The following is a 20391-nucleotide window of genomic DNA, read 5'->3' as shown; positions in this document are numbered from 1 at the left end:
GGCGGTAGAGATTTTGACATCATAGATTTTAAGGGCCGGTAGGACCCGCTTTGTAGTTGATTCCTTTTGCTCTTTAATAAGGCAACCAGTCAGCTTTGCAAGTTTGAGATGTTGAATGTTAATTTGGTCCTTCCATCTCAGACGGCTATCAAGGGTAACCCCTAAGTAGGTCATGGTATCGACCTGCTCGAGGCTTACCCCATTCAACCTCACGGAACTCCGAACTGGGTAATTTTTAGTAAAAACCATGAACTTTGTTTTCCCCACATTTACCACCAAGTTGTTGATGGCACAGTACTCCTCAAAGCGTTCCAGGGCCCGTTGGAGTCCGCTACGTGTTTTTGAGAGGATTAAAGTGTCATCCGCGAAGATGAGAAGTGGAAATCTCATCCCAGCCAGCATTGGGGCATCAGTGGGGGTGTCCATGAAGAATTTGACAACTTGATCAATAAAAAGGAGGAAGAGTGTTGGGGCCAGGACACAGCCCTGGCGGACACCTCGAGTTACGGGAAATGTCTCCGTCACTTGTCCCTGGCCACCCCACCTTACCCTCGCGTAGTTGTCCTCGTGGAGTCTGACAATGAGGTCTAGCAGTTCTAATGGGCACCCCAAGTTTTTGAGCACACCCCACAATTTATCCCTTGGCACCAGATCGAAGGCGGACTTCAGATCAATGAAAGCAGCAAAGATGGTACCGCCGCCGAGCCAGACCACCTTCCAATAGATCAGGCAGAGTCTAAACACCTGATCTATGGTGCTCATTCCTGATCTGAAGCCCGCCTGCATGGGAGATAGAATGCCCTCTGTTTCAATCCATCCCTGGACCCGTCCCAAGACCATACGTGCTATTATCTTTTGGATCGAATCAATCAAACTGATAGGGCGGTAATTTCCTGGGATGGACTTATCGCCCTTTTTATAGATCGGGACTATTTCGGCTCCCTTCCTCGATTTCGGGACTGTGGCTCCATGGGCTAGGGTGTTGGCTATCATAGTTATATATGGGAGCCACAAGGCGGAATTCGATTTAAATAAATCCGCCGGGATCAGATCCATGCCAGGAGCTTTCCCTCGGAGAGTCAAGGCCAGGGCCAGCTCGGCCTCAGCAACTGTGAAGGTTAATCTTTACCCTTGGGGGGTCTTCGAGAGTGTGTTGCCTGGGGGATTCATAGCTTCGGGGTCATCGGCTCTGAATTGGGCAGAGTAAAATGATACCCAGTCCTCAAGAGGCACGTTGTTTCCCGGAGTATGAGAGTCCGAGTTTTTCCCCCATTTAACTAAGTCCCAAAACTTTTTTTGGTTGTTAGAGGAAGACGCCTCCAGAAGATCTGACCAGAACTTATCTTCCCACTCCCGTTTAGCTTCTCTAAGAGTTTTCCTGTAATTGAGCCTTGCAGCCTTCACTACGGCCATGTCCCGTATTTTAATGGCCGAGATGAGAGCGGTATGTGCCTCCCTACATTTCCTATTGTACCATTTCTGGGGCAAGGGATTTGTTTTAGTAGCAGCATTTCGGCACGGGAGGGAGAGCAGGGATTTCAACTGATCAAAACATTTAATATGTAGTGCCATCACATTATTAGCCAAACCGGAATCCGCCCCCAACAAGTCCATTTGCGACATTTCATTAAACGCATTTTTTGCCACAGTATTAATATTGTTCCATAGACACTTATCCTCCATGACCCGGGACCATTTCAATCTCCTCCTATCGTTAGTAAGTAGGGCGTCCCCAGTGTAGGTGGCGGTGGGCTCCTCCTGTCTCTTTAGACCTGGTATCTTTAATGACAATGACAGCGGGTTGTGGTCGCTTTCCGGACGCTGTAGCACTGCCATGTCAATTAGTAACTGCCAATGTTCCATATTCAACAAGATATAGTCGAGGCGGCTCTGCCTCTGCCCATTGTCAAAAGTACAATTTGCTTTGATGTCCGAAGTAGAGCGGCCATTACATGCACGAAAGCCCTTTTGTAGGCAGAATGCCATCCAAGACACTGCCGCCTCTGTTGCTTTTGCCCTCTTTGCCACTTTTAAATCGGGGATGCCCCAAGCAGAGTCCTCAGCCATGCTCCAGGTGTCTCCCATATCAAACAATGGTTCTATGGTGCAATTTAGGTCACCAGCAAGAATAGTGACATTTCCGCTGTCCTTTTCCGAAGTTATATGGTCGATGATGTTCAACAAGGGCGGACTTCGACCACCGGGCAGACCTCTAGCATAGATATTAAGGATGTTCACATTTTGCTGATTCCCTTTGCTTAGTTTGATTTGGAGAAGATCTGGATGCTCAGCAGGGAGTTCGGTTGGGTGGAACCCCAGAGACTGTTTCACCCAGATCGTCAGGCCACCTGAGGCCCGCCCTTTGCCCCCTTTAATTGCAGGTTTAAAAAAGTTAATGTAACCCAACTTGTAGACAGGCTCAGTTGCCCAGGTTTCCTGCAGCAGAATAATGTCATAGTTGTCCACAAAGTTCGACCAATCAGTAGAGGCAAGGCGGGCCTTAATACCCGCTATGTTCCAGGACAACATTTTCAAATTGTCATTCAAGTGGACCGTGGAGGGAGGTTGCAAAGGTAAGGGCTGTGTAACTCCCTGTGAACGCCCTTTATCATCTTTAACCTCTATGTACCTAACATGGTCTATTGGAACTATGGAGTTATCCTTGATCGGGATCTCTTGAACAACTATGTTGGGAGGTGGATTAAGTAGCAAGGGAACTGGACCTCCAGCCTCATCTACTAGATTACTGGGTTGGTATGGACTCACCATGCTGTACTCAATAGGATCTTGGGCTGCTGCTTTAACAGGGAAAGGCTCGCTGGATTGATCGTTGAGTCAATCGATAGCCTCAAGGCCAGAGAGGGGACCAAAATGATTAAAGAGAAAGGGACGCTGACAGTCGAGAGGGGTTAATGCCAGGGGGTGTCTTACTGCTGGGACCTGACGAAATAAGGGGTAGGATTGGGGGGGTATTTGCCTATGTGGGTAAAAATACGATAAGGCTAATGTTTGTACATCCCCCTGTCTTGCAAACCTCGGTTCTCGTCGGATGGCATCTACCACCCACATATCTTTGAACAAGATTAAAATACAATCTCCCTTCAAGTCTTTGGTCCCGTGTCCCACCCAATCTACTCTCCTCACGAATAGTATCTCTGTGGGAGTGGAGGGGGGTAACGGGCGATTCTTATTTAGCCAGAAAATGACTTTATTATGAAGGTCCCCATAAGACTCCCTGGTACCTGGTTTTAGCGGTGCTACACCTGTCAGGACAATCGTGTGTTGAGCTGCTTCAGGTGGTAAATCAACACAAGGGGTAGTTGGTCTTTTGCGTCCCCCCTCCCTGTAGTTAGTGGGGGCAGTACGTTGTTCTCTTTGCGTACTAGGGGGGGCAGGGTTTGAGGAAGGTTGTGGGGGAGGTCCCATGGATTGACGCCCACCAGTATTTTGTTTTTCCAAAGTTTTTGAATATAGCTTTGGTGCCTGGACATGGGTGCTAGTGCCTGGTTTAGAAGATGTAGTGTTAGATTTTTCTCCCCCTTTGAGCGTGGTAGTGTTGTTCGGCCCTGATGCTTTATTAGGAAGTGGTTTACCCCTTACCATATTGTTGTTACCAGGGGCCTTAGTCGTTGTTAGTGTTTTGCTGGCACCCGTGTGGTTTGTGCTAAGTAATGTTTGTAGCATCGCATGGTTTGAATTAATCAGGGCCTCCATACTATCAATTTTTGAGGTCATGAGCCTTGTCCGCTCCAGGACAGGTAGAAGTAAGGTTTTAAACATGGCCTCCATTTTTGCTAACAAAACTTCGTCGCTATTAAGGCACATGGGGCAGGTACTTGAGGAGCCCAAGGCCGAGAGGGAAGGGCATAGCATATTGGTGAATACAGAGGGGATTAGGGGGTCTGGGGGAAGCTCAGACCCCTGTTTCATGTCATCCTGTGCTTCATTTACTTTAGGGATTTTTAAATCTCTCTCCCCCGATAACCTAGAGTCCAACTTTCTCTTTTTAATGTTGGGACCAGGGTTGGGTACAGGGTGTTTGGGGGTTTCAGCAGGATTAGAGTTATTAGAGTGGTTAAGGGGGAGATATCCCAAAAGCTGACTTGGATTAGGCCCCCCACTAATCAGTGAGTCATTGTCATCATCATCCCCCTGGCTGCATTGGGAAGCTTCTATACTGTGTCTTTCTTCCTTCAGAATATCAGCTGATGGGCTCGCCCCTATGCTTTCTAGATGGACGATTACGTCCGTAGAAGTAGTATGGACGCAGTTAAAGGCAGCATGTGGGGCAGAGGGCACAGGGGAGGTGGAGTTGGCTAAGGCCCCCAATGACGATCGCTTGCCACTGATGAGATCTATTGAGAGTCTTTTCTCTACCATTGCTATTTCCTTCTCCAGGATTCCAGTAGCCCGTGTTATAAAAGCGTCAAGGGGACCGGATACGACTCCCTTGGAAGTGTGGATTTGCACAGATCGTTCTTTGCCTGACCGTAACGTCATTACAGGGGATACAGATGGCAGGGTTGTACAATAATGTCAGGATGTATTAGCAACACCAAGGAACAGGAGATATTAGTGCGGAAACCGCCGCCTACCTTATGGCTTTCCACTCGACCAGGGGGGGTGGACCTAGGCCGGACTGTTGACAGGGCAGGGGGCGTGTCCGGCAGGGAGAGCGGCCACAGGTGTTCCGCGCAGGGACTCCTGGTCAACGGAGTCCCTGCTAGGCTGCTCGCAGCCCTGCCGGTGCGGGAGGGGTCAGTTGGTCTTCTCCTCTTCTCCCCAGGTGCTCCTGGCGCAGCGGGACCCGCGAAGCGGGTCCGGCAAGTTACAGCGTTTCTTTCCCCTCTACTCGGGAACAGGCGGTGAGTTGGCTCCTCACACGGACAGCACGCAAACAACAGGAAGGTTTCCCACAGGCTGGAAGCACTGGACAGCTTTTGAGCTGTCAGGGGGCGTGTCCAGCAGGGAGAGCGGCCACAGGTGTTCCGCGCAGGGACTCCTGGTCAACGGAGTCCCTGCTAGGCTGCTCGCAGCCCTGCCGGTGCGGGAGGGGTCAGTTGGTCTTCTCCTCTTCTCCCCGGGTGCTCCTGGCGCGGGTCCGGCAAGTTACAGCGTTTCTTTCCCCTCTACTCGGGAACAGGCGGTGAGTTGGCTCCTCACACGGACAGCACGCAAACAACAACTCACTTCCCCCCGCTAGACCTCTCCACTTTAGAATCACTGGCCCTCAGTGTTAAGTCAGGTTCCCCGTCCGACCCTGCCCCTCCGGACATCCTAATGGCAGCATCCCACACCACCCTGCCTGTCATCAGAGAGGTTTTAAACTCCTCCATCTCCTCTGGCACTGTCCCACCCGAGTGGAAACGGGCCATGGTCAGGTCTCTGATCAAAAAACCCAATCTGGACCCGTCTGATCTGGCGAACTATCGCCCCATTTCTCTTCTCCCTTGGCTGAGCAAGGTTTTGGAGAAATATGTAAACCAACAGCTGGTGTCGTATCTTGAGGACCACCATATACTGGATCCCACTCAGACGTGTTTCAGACCCAAGCACGGGACAGAAACCGCTCTCCTCATGGTCGTAGAGGAAGCGAGAAAAATCTTGGATCAAGGAGGATCAGTGGCAGTGATCCTCCTTGATCTAAGCGCGGCTTTCGACACAGTGTGTCATGACACCTTACTAAACCGCCTGTCTAGTGTGGGGATTGTGGATGGAGCCTGGGCATGGTTTGAATCCTTTCTGAGGAACAGGTCTTTCAGGGTTTTTGACGGCGATTCAGCTTCCTCCAGTAGACCCCTAAATTGTGGAGTTCCTCAGGGCTCCCCCCCGAGCCCGGCCTTGTTCAACCTATACATGAGGCCACTGGCCAGTGTCGTCCGCCCTTTTGGAGTTAACATCATCTCATACGCGGACGACACACAGCTGGTGGTCTCACTGGCGCAAGAGTCATCCCGAACAGCGTCAGGTGGGCTCAGAGAATGCCTAGAGGAAGTGAGGAGCTGGATGACGGCATCAGCCCTTAAACTAAACAGAGACAAAACCGAGCTAATGCTCCTAGGACCCTCAGAACCGGCTTTCCCGCCCTCCCTTTGGCCCTCCAGCCTAGGGCCGCCGCCAACCCCAAAAAACGCAATCAAAAGTCTTGGAGTGTGGCTGGACAGCTCACTCTCCTTCAATACCCAAGCCACTAAACTCTCAGCTACGTTCTTTTCCATTCTGAGTGTATTAAACAAAATCTTCCCCATCCTCCCTCTGGAAGCCAAACAGGCAGCCATCCAAGGACTCATCCACTCCCGGCTTGATTTTAACAACGCACTCTACATGGGTGCACCTGAATACACCCTTCGTAGGCTGCCAACTGTTCAGAACAGCGCTGCTCGCCTTTTACTTAACCCCTTTAGCGCTAAGGTACAATTGCTCTTGTGCTGCAATTTCCATTGAAATCAATGGAAAGTCCATGACGAGTTACCCTTGTCATTAGCGGCGAAGAGGTTAAAATCCCTCACAGACACTCAGTTAGGATCGGCTTAATAAGCCTCCACTGGGAGGGTTCTGTTCAAGGCGCTATGTATAGCCCACCAAGCCTTCTGGAACATGGGTCCTATCATCACCCGTAACCTGATCTGTCAATACATCCCGAAGCGGAATCTCCGTTCTAGCCAGACCCTCTTGGCAGTTGTCCCAAGAATAAAGAGATCCAGAACAGGCGGCAGAACGTTCATGTACAACGCAGCTAAGGCCTGGAATGCTCTACCACTTCATCTTAGAGCCACCCAGAACCTTAATATATTCCGCAAACAACTGAAAACCCATTTCTTCACATCTGTCTGCTAACTTATCCTTCTGTCCCCTTCATGTGCACTGTAGGTTTACGATTTCCCAAGCGCTTGGACGCCCACGGGCAACAACTGCGCTCTACAAATCCCCAAGTTTACAAGTTTACAAAAAATATGGCCCCTGGAACTTACAATATTTTACAGTAGAGACAAGAACTAAATGCAGTTGTCAAAACTGGCAACCAAATGTGAGTAGCAGCTCAGAACCTGGTGTAAGAAGTTGGCCTGGCACATGCTGTCCACTAGTTCTAGTGGGCACCTTGCACCTGTCCAAACAACCCTTATTGATGATAGGTTTAAGACAACCTTTATTGAAAGCCATCCTAGTGGTAGCTATGGAGAGCAGCCTTCAGGCTAAGTCTTGAAGGAGTGTAAAGCAGCTTGCTTTACCAGATTATAACCTGTTGAATGACCAAATTAAAGGAGAACCACACAAGGTATATATAAACTATATGTATTTATTTCTAAACACCTTCTACTAACCTCTTTATGAGATTAGAAAACAAAATACACAATATCAACACAATAGAACTTCAGTAAATAGCACAATATACAATGGGCCCCAGGGGGAGACCAAACTATATATTACGAAAGTGGTATAAGAATTACAACTTGACTAGAAACAGTGCCTAGAGCCTGTAGAATCGTCAGGACCCCAAGGAACCACCCAAGGTAGTGACACAAGGGACCCCAGGGGGGGACGTGTGTAGTGTGAGAACACAGCAGCGAGCTCCGATAGATTCTATGGGGAAAGTCGAGTTGGAATTTTAAAGTTAAAGGACACTTAGGAGAGGACTTTGTGCAAACCCCTTTAGACTTAGGGGGTTCTAGGGCCAACACCCATGGAAGCACTGGAGTACTCGAGTTACCTCACCCAGGGAAGCCGGGTGCATAGGTGTCAAATGGTATCGGGAATCGTCTTTGATTTCAATGGCGACCTGCTGCAAAGTGCTGCTGCTGGGAAGAAGAAAAGTGTCCAGTGTGATCCAACCTGAATCGAAGATCAGAAGAACCTGAAAGCAGAGGGGACAGACTCTGGGTCACTTGTTAGTTACCAGGGACACGACAGACGAATGCCCACCGATGTCGGGTGCTTCTGGTGCAAAGAGGTGAAGATTGACTCTGCATCCACGAGGACCAGGAGGCGTTGACGACACCAGGAGCTGGATTCGAGCTGTCCCATGAAGGATGTCGAGTGCTGCGGCGTCGGTGCTCAGATTGAACACAACAAGCCTTGGCAACAGCAACCCAAGCAGGAACAAAAAAGATACTTCGGTGCGGACCAGCAAGATCCGGGGGACTCCCCAAGTGTTGGAGAGTCAGGGCACATCTGGGGCAACCAGGGAAGCCCAACAAAACTTAGAGTTGCTTTCACAGGGACCCACCAGTCAACGGATCAGGGATCGCAAAGGGACCTCGAGAGGAATCACACAATACCAGCCCACGGGACACTTTGTGAGTTTAGGCCAATAATCTTTGGTGTAAGTGCTGCTCGGGACTTGAACTACAAATGGCCCAAAGTACAGCCTCAAGGATTGCCAAGAAGCATATGCACTTGCAAATGTGCCCAGTGTCCAGGGGTTCCGGTTCCATGGTCCAAACAAGGGCTACAGGTCTCAGCTTTGCTGGGAACTCGGATCGGCCTCTGGGAAGTCTGGGAACCCACCTCCTGTGTTGCAAATTCTTAGGAGTCTATTGGGAGCTTTAGAGATGCAAACTGGTCAGATGCCTCTTAGGTGCCTGCATTGCAGGGGAGTAACTCCTTTACTCTAAGGGAAATTCTTCAGGCATCTAGCGCTTTGTAGGTTGTCAAAGTTCCAGGATTATGTATCAGAGTCTAGTCCAGGTAAATCTAAAGTCCTGTAGCCAGGGGTTCCTATCTTATACCCAAAAGAAGTGGTGGGACAAACTCTAGGGACCCACCAATGGGAGGGTCAGGAAAGAGGGGTGGCTACACCCATTCCCTTTGTCCAGTTTCACACCAGAGCAGGTGCTGGTAACCCCTGCAACCAGTTTGAGCTGGACTATGCATAGGGACACCAAAAGTGCCCCCAGTGCAGACTTCAAAGCACTCTTGGAGTGCACCCACCCAGCCCCAATATACTAAAGTCTGTCTGGAAGGTAGTGACACCTCCCTGTGACAGACACCTATTGTCCAGGCCTCCCCTGTTGGAGTTTCATCCAGCAGCAGGAGGGCAGACTCATGTCTGTGGCTGGCAGCATCCTGTTTGTGATGCCAGGGCTCTGTTAGCTGGTACTGGGTATACCGGTGCTGTCATGACTCTCCCTCTCGAAGGGTGGGATCATACTCCCACACCAGTTACTGGTGTGGGGGTATGATTCCAGAGTGTTTAACACCAAACCCGACATGTTTCCATGCAGCCATTCCAAAGTTAACATTTACTGTTTGGTTATAATGCCCTTAAGAGTATATGGTCTGGCTGCATCACAAACCAACCCGGAATAAAGGTTCCACAAGCTGCAGAGGGGCTCTGCTCATGCATTGGCACCCTTTCACATGAAACCTAGCGCCCTGCCTTCAGTATTGTTAAGGCCTGCCATAGGGGTGACTGATAGGTTTACATGTTCAGTGATATGGAGAGATATAGTGAACCTATATCTCAGTAAGGGGTGCATGCACCACCTTACCCAGGCTGCAGTAGCAGACCTGTGGTTTCATTTTGGAGGGCTTCCCAGGGGTGGCATAATACATGCTGCAGCCCCTTGTAGGCCTCTGAGGTACCTATGCCCTGGGTACATAGTATACCATATACTAGGGACTCATAAGCGTACCCCAGAATCCAATCTGGAGTGTACCTAAGGTACTGGTAATCAATTTAGAGAGGAAGCAGCTAGGCTGGGGTCTTGGTTAGCAGGGCCAGACTAACGTCGAAAAACAGTGAAACATCAGCAAAAAGTGGGGGTAACTATAAGAGCAGATCCTACTCTCCTACAACTGGTATTTATATTATACCTACAGCAGTAACAACACTGGCGGTTGTATTGAGTAGCTGGGTCAACTACACCAAGGTTGACGTAGATAACTGGAAGAAGGAGGACAAGGGCAAAGGAAGGATAATGTCAGACTGAATGATAATATTAGTGGAAATTCAGAATTGAAGTAAAAACATGAAGAGTAATATATAAGGAGAACAGCAGGCTCTTCTTGTAGGAAACAGGGAAAGAAATAAAATTTCCTGGAGATTAGTGAGAGCATGAAAACAGTTGTTAAGCACTGAATATGGCATCTAACTCCCTTTTTATTGAGGGTATTAACTAATGACAATGTTCTTTATGAGGAGCCTCTCATTGGGTGTGTGCAAAGACAGAGTTGCTACACCTTTGCACATGTACAGTCATCCTAATGCAAAGAGGAAGAATACAAGGACCTTTTTTACTGCCTTTAGCCCTGCGTGCCTGCCAGCTTATGGCCTCCATTTATATTGCTACTGTCTTGCTTTTCCTGGAAGTGACTCCAGAAAATCCCTGGAAGACACGTATACCTTCATGACGATTCCCATACACACACAGCATGATGAGGGTTGATCTTGTTGTCTCTTGGTAGTTGACAGCAATGCAGAAGTAGATGGTGGAAGTTGAATAGAAATGCAAAATGTAATGAATTATGAAGCTGCTGAGTTTCTCTGCTTTGCTGGGAGCTACAAGGTGAGGAATGGATAATTGTTGCCAGTTCCAAGCGGTGCAGAAGAAAGTAGAACAATGCTAACTTGATTCTGGCATGGGGCACTGAGTTCAGCATTAATCTTCAAATAGTTAAACTAATTGGTTTCTCAGTCCTGTGCTATCATCTGTATATGTACTCATTCCTTGTCTGCTCTATGCATTTATTGGTTGGAGATTAGCAAGCTGAAGTATCAGTCAAACGTCAGAATAATACATATGTCTGTGTCTAGTATGGAAAAAATGTACATTTGAAAACCTTATTTATTGTGTCTTGTTCATCAAAAACTCCTCCAATTCAGATCAGAATACTTGCCCCCACTTTATTCCATCCAACCTGGCCTCATCGACCATTTCCTTCCTCTGTGCTTCTCCTGTGCTGCCGAGGTCCATGAACCACTGACCCTTAAACTGTCTTTGCAGCTTCACCTCCGTGGAGTGGGAACCAAAAAGCACTAGGGTAATCAACTCACTGTGCTCTCTACCACAGGGCAGGCCTCTGTTAGAAATGGAATGGGAGTCTCAGGGCCCAATTCACAAAGAGCATCTGCACTCATGTGAAGGCCCCGTAGTCATGACAGGGAGACACATTCAAGGCAGGACCTCTGCAATGAGAAACTGCAATGCAAAGCTCCCGCCATGAGTGCAGGAAAGCGCACACGACTGCGGGCCCTGCTCATGACTGTGAGACCCTCACCATGAGTGCGGATGCCCTTTTTGAATTGATCCCTGTGTGTCTTTAGAGGTTGGTGCTAGAGGGGGGTAGTCCCCTAGTCTGAACGGCTGATTGAACTGTGCTTGCATAGAGCAACAATGAGAAATACTGAAAGTTGCAAACCTGTGTATCTTATCTTATCTTATCTTAAGTGCCATTTGTAAAGCGCACTGTCGCCGAAGCTTCCTGGCGCTGAAGACAGAGTGGGTGAGGAGGAAGTGCGAGAGGCGGGAATCCCTCTGTATCCCTTTGTGACCCAGACAAAACTTTGGCAACTTTTCTCTTGTACTGCTACATAGACTGATTCACTAGAAGCCACATAGACAATTGTTGCCAGATGGTGATTTAAAGTAAAAACATACCCTAATCTAGGGTTTACTGTATTGTGGACTATATGATTAGATTAACTATTTATACTAAAGGCTTATTATTCAGTAAGAAACATGGTCATTTTTCCTATTTCGTTATTATTAAAAAGATTGTAATACATGCTCATGAACATTAATGTTCCTTAAAAAATAAGCATGACAGAAGCTTCTGTTACTAGAGGTCACTGGACGTAATTTAGATAGGAAGTTCCAGGGTTGCGGGAGTTGCAACAGTCTATTGCACACCAAATATATTTACGCGGTCACCAACTAACTAAGTCAAGGACTCAAGGGGAGGAATCTGCTTATGACTTTGGGGTGGCAAGACTATTCTGGGACTTCCTTTATCTGTAGGAAATCACTTGATTTGCTGTTTGTGGGGTCTCTTATGTTAGAGACCCCTCAAGCTGAGTCAAAAATGCAATAGAACTCCTGGGAAGAACAAAACAATGTGTGAGTGGTAGTCAGCACAGTTAGCGGGGTCACTTTTCTCCTCACATGCTTCAACGTTAAACAATATGTAGTATTATGAATTTTGATACTCCAGTCGCAATGCAACGGACAGCAACCACAGCCACAATGTGCACTTAATGTAGACTGGATGAAATGTGTTTTACTGTATAGGCAATATTATTTGATGCTTTGATGTAGTCAATAATTGCAAAGATTGAGGAGGACCCTGTTCATAGAGATTGCACTCTTTAGTAAGGTACTATAATAGTTTTAGGTACACAAATGCGGCGTTATATTACCACCAAAGTAATATTGTCAGTAAGCAATCACATAGTCAAAGTTAAATTGAGTCTCACACTTTGCCTCAGCATATGAAGCTTTCTTAACGGTAGTGTTTTCAGATAATCAGATCACATTTATTACATTTGCCTGTTTTAGAGGAATACAATGCATGAGCTTTCTGGAAGAGTGGTAATCTATTATGGGGTCTTTACATGCATTCACAAAAGCAGGAAGCCTGAGGCAGACTTTCACAGAGAATTGTTCTGGAATTTAGAATGCCATACCACTTGCCTTTAGGACAAAACCCTCTCAAAAGAACATCAAAGGAGAACTTAAAAGTCCTTCTCTTCCAGCACTCTGTGTTATAATGGGAGAATATGAAAAAAGTTCCCTTGACCCAGGTTGTTGGAAAGTGGTTTCTTAGTAGAGATAAGTAGGGACTTTCCACTAGTCTAAGGTCACAATAAAAGGTTCCATCAAGGTCTCAATTAATTATTACCTTAATCAACGCTTGGTAGCTGGCAATGAGCAGACAGTTGGGCAAATCATTTAAAAACACCAATAAATTAAATAAGTCAAGAGTTTTCTACACTTACTTCCAGAAGTGTTTCTTGATGCAGGAAAGTGGTCCACAGCTCCAGCCAAGGGTTCAGATGCTCTGGTTTGCTTCTTGGTGCCTGGGACTACAAACCCCATACTACACCTGGCAAATTTATGGAGCTTTTTGCAAACTTTGCTCTAAATATTTGGGACTTCTTCCTGAAGTTCCTCTTGTGGGTTCAACATGTCTAAAACACAAATCCAAGGATCTAGAGGCTCTGAGATTGTCCCTGGGTTGGGACTGCAGTCCAAGAATGCATCTGTCCAAATCCTTAAATGCCAGCTGGACGCACTCCAGGATGGGTACTTCTTGGTAGATCTGATGCAGGTGGGCTTTCTTAACCTGTAGCTTTCACAGAGTCCACTCCTTAATCCTTGTGAAGCCAGGCAAAGTCCTTATGGCAGTAGATTGTGCAGCAGATGCAGTCCTTTGGATGCAGATCTGGGTCCTAACAAGGCAGTCATTCTTCTCCTTTTATTTCAGGCAGTAGATTTGAGTGGCTTGGCAACTCTCCCATATTTATTCAGTGTTACTGGGCATCAGGCAAGGGGGCATCTCTGACCAATAGGACGCAGGGTGCCACCCTCAGGTATGACCACCTCCTCCAAAGTGTGGTATATTCCTGTCCCAGAAAGCCTTTTTATCCGATAATCCCAAATAGAGAAAGCCTCTCCTGAAGTGTTAGATGTGGCTAAACTAACCCACTGGTGTGGCTAAGATTCTCTAACACTCCCCTTCCAGCCCTTTCACTAATCTAAATACTAGGGCTCGTGTGTGGCTGGGGGTGTAGGATGTGGGGGAGAACCTGTGCTGTCCTAAAGTGCAATTCCCTCTTTGAAGTCCAATTTGGCTACTCCACCCCCATCCTGCCTTCTGCTTCTGCGGGTCTGGTTAGCAGTGCCCAGAGCACAATCATATTCAGAAAACCAGCATCTAGTAGTCAAACTGTGGGCAAAATGTGGGGAAGACACTGCAAACAAGTCTCATAACCATAAATATATTTTTATTTGGGCACAATACTATCATCTCATAGATCCTATACTCGAGATTTGATGACGACATTGTGTCTCTGACACATATGACAAACGCTCTGATGCCTGAGAGGTCTAGTTTGTGCTATATAAAATCACAAAAAAATAAAGTACAAATGAGGTACTACCATGGAAGTAATATGCCTATTTAGGTTCATAAATTTGCTGGTGGAAAGTTATTTCTGCAGTTAATGCTCGTTTATGGGCGGAAAAAACAATTTTTTAGCAAGTTGATTGCAGTCACATAATTAGCACTTCAAGCACAGTGCAGATTTAGTAAGGCACTCTAAAGGAGGGCTGTCTGATGTTTCACTAAGCAAGAATATGCCACAAGAATTACACGTGTGTATGTTCATTAAAATGATTGCAAAGACCTTTCAAATAGAAGGGGTAAATTATTAAGACTGGAAACGACAACTATATGCCCTTCTCAGAAGCCGTTCTCCAAGGGCTGTGCCATGTCCATAAATTGACCAATCCTGCTTTTTGTTTTAGCTAGTGACAACTATATTGGAACACAGAAGAATTCTACTTGAAACATAATGTATCTCTTTCAGGAATGAACACGAAAATTGAATTGACAATTTGCATATTTATTTGTTAGCGTGGTCTAAGAAGTACCTGGTTATTTGCCTACACCAGAAAGTCTGAGAATAAGGACTTTTTGGGGAAACAAACAGTTTTAAGTGCTGTCGTTGGTTTTGGCTTCACGGCGTCAGCTTGAATTGTATGATACCTGTCAAGTTACCTACATCCGCCTAACCTGCCTTTTTATTTATTTTTTATTTATTTTGAACTTGGTTCACTAATTGAATTAAAAAAATACAAACTACACAACATTCTATATGAAACTGATAATCGCAGAGAACTACAGAAGTATTTTTAAGCTTTGCGTTTTTAGCTTTTTAAAGTAGCGTTTTTAAATAAAGGGAGCCATAACAACACTTACCGGACAATTCCCTTTTTTTTCTGCTGGGCAAATTTTCTTTTGCTGTTTTTCAGACTGGATTCTGCTGCTTTTCTGCCGGGCATCTGTAGAGATCTGGAACACCGCCCTTCACTTTGCATGCCCCTCAGGACTAGAGCATTGTAAGCGCATTGATTTGCAGACAGCTAGTACACATTATAATGTGTTTTTTTCCTGAGGCTGAGCCGAGGTCTAGCTTCTTTCTGAAATTCCATCACCACTTAACTTGCATCTGTTAAATCCATCATTCAGGGCATTCTTTCGGTTAAACGAGCTATTGACTGGGGACGACAAATCTGCCGTAGCCCAGAGACATTCCAATACACTCTCCCTTCCTCAGTAAAATATTTAGTTGCCAACGTTCTCCTTGGGAGCTCATGTCGTACAGCTAGTTAGGTACGCTGCAATAATCGGAAGTTTACTCGTAAGTAACAACATTCTTATCACCTTATATTGTAAAAATCTAATTATGTACTTTGATGTATGAGCGTACTTACCACGTCTCAGTGTAACACAGAGCTTCAGTAATTCTAAAAGTAACACTATGCTGCCTATCTATCTTTATTACAATGTGCTTACGTGCTGTGAAAATAAAACTTTGCTCAGCACTTTTGGGGTGTACCACTGCGCTTCCCATCGGAGATTGCGTCACTGCACTTCCCACTTCTCTGTGCAACAGTCTGCTACTGTCTGTATCTAATGTGCTTATAACTGAAGACTGTGGTACCCTGTTAATCACTTCGGAGTGCAGCAATGTGTTTACCAACTTTAAAAAAACATTGTGCTGACCACTTATGCTTGAAAAAATACACTGGACACACAATTGATGGACGGAATGCAGAACAAATCAGAACATTCACCCCCAGTCAAGAGGTCTGGGTTAAATCCATCATTCTTTTGCTCACCATGCCACCCCAGTTTAGACCTGGTCATATGCAAATCAGTCTTGACCCTGTGCCTCATGGGAACAGTCCAGCCTGAACGGCCAAGCCAGGTCCTCCCTGGACCGGAAACAAGTATCCTAGGACCATTTCGGGGTTTCACCCCACTTCAGCTAGGATAGCTTGATTCCAGTGGCACAGTGAGCCCAGGACCCACGTCTGGACATACCTGGCGCACTTAGGGCGAGAAAGCAAAAGACGCACAATTGATGGACGGAATGCAGAACAAATCAGAACATTCAGCCCAGTCAAGAGAAAATACACTGCCACATCTGAATGTCACTGTGATCTAATCACACCGGAAGGTAAATATATGCGTGCCACATCTCAGTCTAACATTGAACTTGGATCTTCTGAATGTAGGACTATGCTGACCTTCTCTTAACGTAGTAAGCTTTTTTGCAGATTTCTTGTTTTCCTTGGTTGTTTTTGTTTAAACTTGGCACTGAGCTTTACAGTCGCCTGACCCTTCCATCCTCTCCTTCAAAGCCACATTCAAGAACCTCACCTCAGGGCTTCTCTCCCTATGCTGACGTTCGTACTAGTGATTGGCTGATCCATATGCCTAGAGTATGTAGCATTATTACTCATATCAAACCCTATTCCCATGTTTTCCTCCCTCTCCTCATCTCCGCTCAGTACAGTCTCACCTCAGCTTTTCTCACCATTTATCGGCCCCCTTATGTGATGTGAGCTCTTTTGATTGGCTATCCTGGATCATAGACTGGGTTGGTATGTGCTCCTTATTTAAACCCTCCTCCCATGACACCCCTCTAGAGAAGGTGCGAAATATCGAGAAGGGAATATCGATTTACCACAATATCATAGCCAGCTTATCAAGGACCAAAAACGCGACAGGTAAGTATGTATATGTAAGTATATACTTACTGTACTTAACTTCATATATATGTACGTTGAAAATACATACATCTAAAAAGAACAATAAAATACTATCTGCTATAAAACAACTTCTGAATGGCACTGAATGAGTGAATACAGTAAGTACCTTAAGTCATGCCACTTGGTGGGAGCTTTGACAGCGCCTGCCAAGCAAGAGCAACTGTACTTCCAATCCCAGTGGGTGGGAGCAAGAAAACTGCTCTCGCTTGCTGGGACCTGAGTTTTCATCTGTTTTCCTGCCCACTGCCATGCCAGGGAGCAAATGTTTTTGCTGCTTCCTGCTTGCTGGGGCAATGCTTGCTCCCGCTGGAGGCAGGGAGCTAGCAAGAACTACTGGGGCATTGATGTTTCCCCCAGTTCCCAACACCTGGGGTTGTGGGTGGAGCCAGGGCACCCAACATCAAGTGGCCCGGCCCCAGGGGATTGGGTTCCTGGGGCCAAAATCAGCCTGGGGAGGGGGCGGTGAGGCTTCCCACCCCTTCCACTAATTGGCTGGGTTCCATGGGATGGGATCCCAGGGCTAAAATCAGCCTGTGGAAGGGGGCACTATGGTGCCTTTCACTATTTGGCTGGGCCATAGGGGATGGGGTCCCTGGAGCATAATTCTGGACTCCCTGGCCGCATGCGGTCTTCGGCAATTAGTCAACAGCCCTACTCATCGGGCTGGACACACTCTAGATGGGGTATTTACAAATGACCATAGACTAACGACAGGTTCTCCCATCCCCCTGGTATGGTCTGACCACCTAGCTGTCCCCTCGGAATTTAAATCACCCCCCCTCCACTAGGGTGAGTGTTTGCAGGAAACTGGAACCTAAGCGGAACTATAGGAAAATCTCCAATGATACCCTAGCCCCCCTTATCCCGAACGCTATGCCAGCCTCACTGAAGGATGTCAATATGGCTGCGCTTGAATTCTCCAACTCTATTGCTACCGCAGTGGATCTCCTAGCCCCCGCCTCATACCGCTATTCTTCGAGGAAGAGACCCTCGGCTCCCTGGTTCTCAGAAACCCTCAGACTCCTAAGACAGGGCTGTAGGAAACAGGAGACGCTCTGGCGAGTGAGCTGGGATAGTCGGGAGAGGGAAAAGCATAAACACCTTCTTAGAGAGTACAAAGCAGAGGTAATTAAGGAAAAGCAGGCCTACTTTTCCAACCTAACCGCTTCCCTTACTTCCCGAGGGAACTGTTTAAAACTGTAGATTCCCTGTGCACCATGCAAATTCCCGACCCCATTGTTGGTTCCCAAGAGCTGTGTGACAAGATCTCCTTATTCTTTCACTCTAAAATAGCTGACATCCATGCCACCGTCGAATCGCAAAGGGACCTGTTGAGTTCTCCTCTCCCCTTGGCCCCACTACCCATAGAATCTCGGACAACGGACCCCCCTGCAAGCCTGTCCAATTTCCCTGTCCTTACCCTCCAGCAATTAGACCTGCTTTTAAGTAAGACTAAATCTGGATCCCCTTTGGATCCATGTCCCCTCAAAATCCTTAAAGACTGTAGGGAAGTCCTACTGCCCCCCCTCCTCAACGTGATGAATCGTGCCATGATGGAGGGCATCTTTCCATCTTCCTGGAAGAGTTCAGTGGTTAAGCCTCTGCTAAAAAAAAACGACTTTAGACCCAGAGACATTAAAGAACCTCCGGCCTATATCCCTGCTTCCCGCCCCAGCAAAGATGCTTGAGACACACCTCAACCTGCATTTGACGGCTTTCTTGGACACCTTTGGCCTCCTGGACCAGTCACAACATGGTTTCCGGAGGTTTCACAGCACGGAGTCAGCGCTCATTGTAGTGCTCAATAACATCCGTACTAAGGTCGATCAGGGCCATACCACCCTTCTGTTCCTGCTCGACCTGACAGCAGCCTTTGATACCCTGTCCCCCTCCATTCCAACATCCCACCTCAGGGGGATAGGGGGAGAAGGCCCGGCACTGAGCCTCCTGGCCTCCTTTCTTGACCAGAGGGAACAGAAGGTCAAATTGGGAGAGTTTCTATCCCCGCACATACCTGTGCAATGTGGGGTCCCACAGGGGTCAGCCTTGAGCCCCACGCTATTTAACATCTATGTGGCCCCACTTGCCAGGTTAGTAAGATCTTATGGGATGTAGGTGGTATCGTACGCCAATGACACCCAGATTATGGTGTCCCTCTCCCACTCGGCTAGTGCCTCCGCCGTCAGCTTCAGGAACTGCATGGAGGCAGTCTCGCAGTGGATGATCTTAAATTCACTTGAGCTGAACGGAGAGAAAACCGAGATCCTGATTTTCGGTGAAAATCGGGACATTTGGTCAATTGACTGGTGGCCATCATCCCATGGAACCTGCCCATCACCCAAGAACTCAGCACGTAATTTGGGCGTGATGATCGACCCCTCACTTTCTATGACACAGCAGGTGAACAGGACTGTCGCCACTTGCTGGGGTGTCATTAGGACTATCAGTAAAATTACCCACTACCTTTCCCTGCAAGCCCGCAAACAGATCGTGGTTGCCTTAGTCGCTTCGTGGCTGGACTATTGAAACGCGCTATACTTCGGCGTAAATAAAGGCCTTATACAACGCCTTCAGTCTGTCCAGAACGCGGCGGCCAGATTTGTGCTCAATGCCCCTAGGCTTTTGTCCGCTACAGCCGCTAGGAAGAGCCTGCATTGGCTCCCGATCCAGTCCAGGATCTCTTTTAAGATCATGTGCCTGGTCTATGGGGCCCTGTCCGGCGAATGCGCTGGGGGCGTGAAGGCTCTGCTGGCTCCCTATGTCCCTTGCAGGAGCCTTCGCTCCTCCAGCAAGAACATCCTGTTGGTGCCTCGATTTCGCAGAGCCAAATTTGGAGGAAGGGCCTTCTCCTCCTTGGCCCCTAAACTGTGGAACACCCTCCCCTCTGAATTAAAAACTCAACCGTCCATCTCACTGTTCAGGAAGGCATTAAAGACAAGGCTATTTGCCGAGGCATATCTGTAACCTGGTTCTCGGCTCCTACTCCACTCTTTCTGTTCGGCGCCTTGATGCCCACCGGGCTAAGTTTGCGCTGTACAAGATTGTTTTCATTCATTCATTCATAATTGGCCCAGGGATGGGGGATACATGGCCTCCATGCCCTATCACTAATTGACCGGGCCCTGCGGGATGTGATGGGATGGGATCCCTGGAACCAAAATAATAAAGGTTAGAGGGACTTTATAGTTAGGATCAGATTTTTACAACCACAAAACCATTGGCATTCAACAGTTATAGTTATACTTATTCCAAGAAACTACAACTCATGCCCTAAGGTAACTATAATTTGCTCCCTTTCCATGCACTGCTACTTATCCCACATATTACATTGGTAATAAGATCTTCTATGACATCATTCACATATATATTGGTGTATAAAAGTGGGGCCTTGGGTTCACCGTACCAGTTTGTAACAACTTCTTCCCTGAGGTGTTGGCTACACCACTGCCCTGATCGCTTCAGGTTGAGGTGGGTGGCGGGTTCGCAAATGCCGCAATGGTCCAGCTCGGGGACACTTTCTGCATGGCGGTCGCCTACGGATATAGGACCAGTCATGAACACGTGTACCTGGCTGAGCTGCATCAAAATCGCTACCCCTTACCGACTGAGCCCA

At 47.4% G+C, this 20391-nt stretch overlaps 1 protein-coding gene across 1 annotated transcript in view; it reads right to left on the bottom strand.

Annotated features, from left to right (window-relative positions):
* C9H3orf49 (chromosome 9 C3orf49 homolog) overlaps positions 1-15089 on the bottom strand; it is a 72516-nt gene extending 57427 nt beyond the window's left edge. Inside the window, exon 1 of the mRNA XM_086936851.1 lies at positions 14920-15089. Within this exon, the coding sequence (XP_086792977.1) occupies positions 14920-15038 (119 nt within the window). The 5' untranslated portion in view covers positions 15039-15089. The remainder of the gene's footprint in view (positions 1-14919) is intronic.
* Between the last annotated feature and the right edge of the window lie 5302 nt (positions 15090-20391).

Source organism: Lissotriton vulgaris, chromosome 9 (assembly GCF_964263255.1).
Source record: "Lissotriton vulgaris chromosome 9, aLisVul1.2, whole genome shotgun sequence".
In the NCBI taxonomy this organism is placed as follows: Eukaryota; Metazoa; Chordata; class Amphibia; order Caudata; family Salamandridae; genus Lissotriton; species Lissotriton vulgaris.
This window is presented reverse-complemented; position numbering and strand designations above follow the sequence as displayed.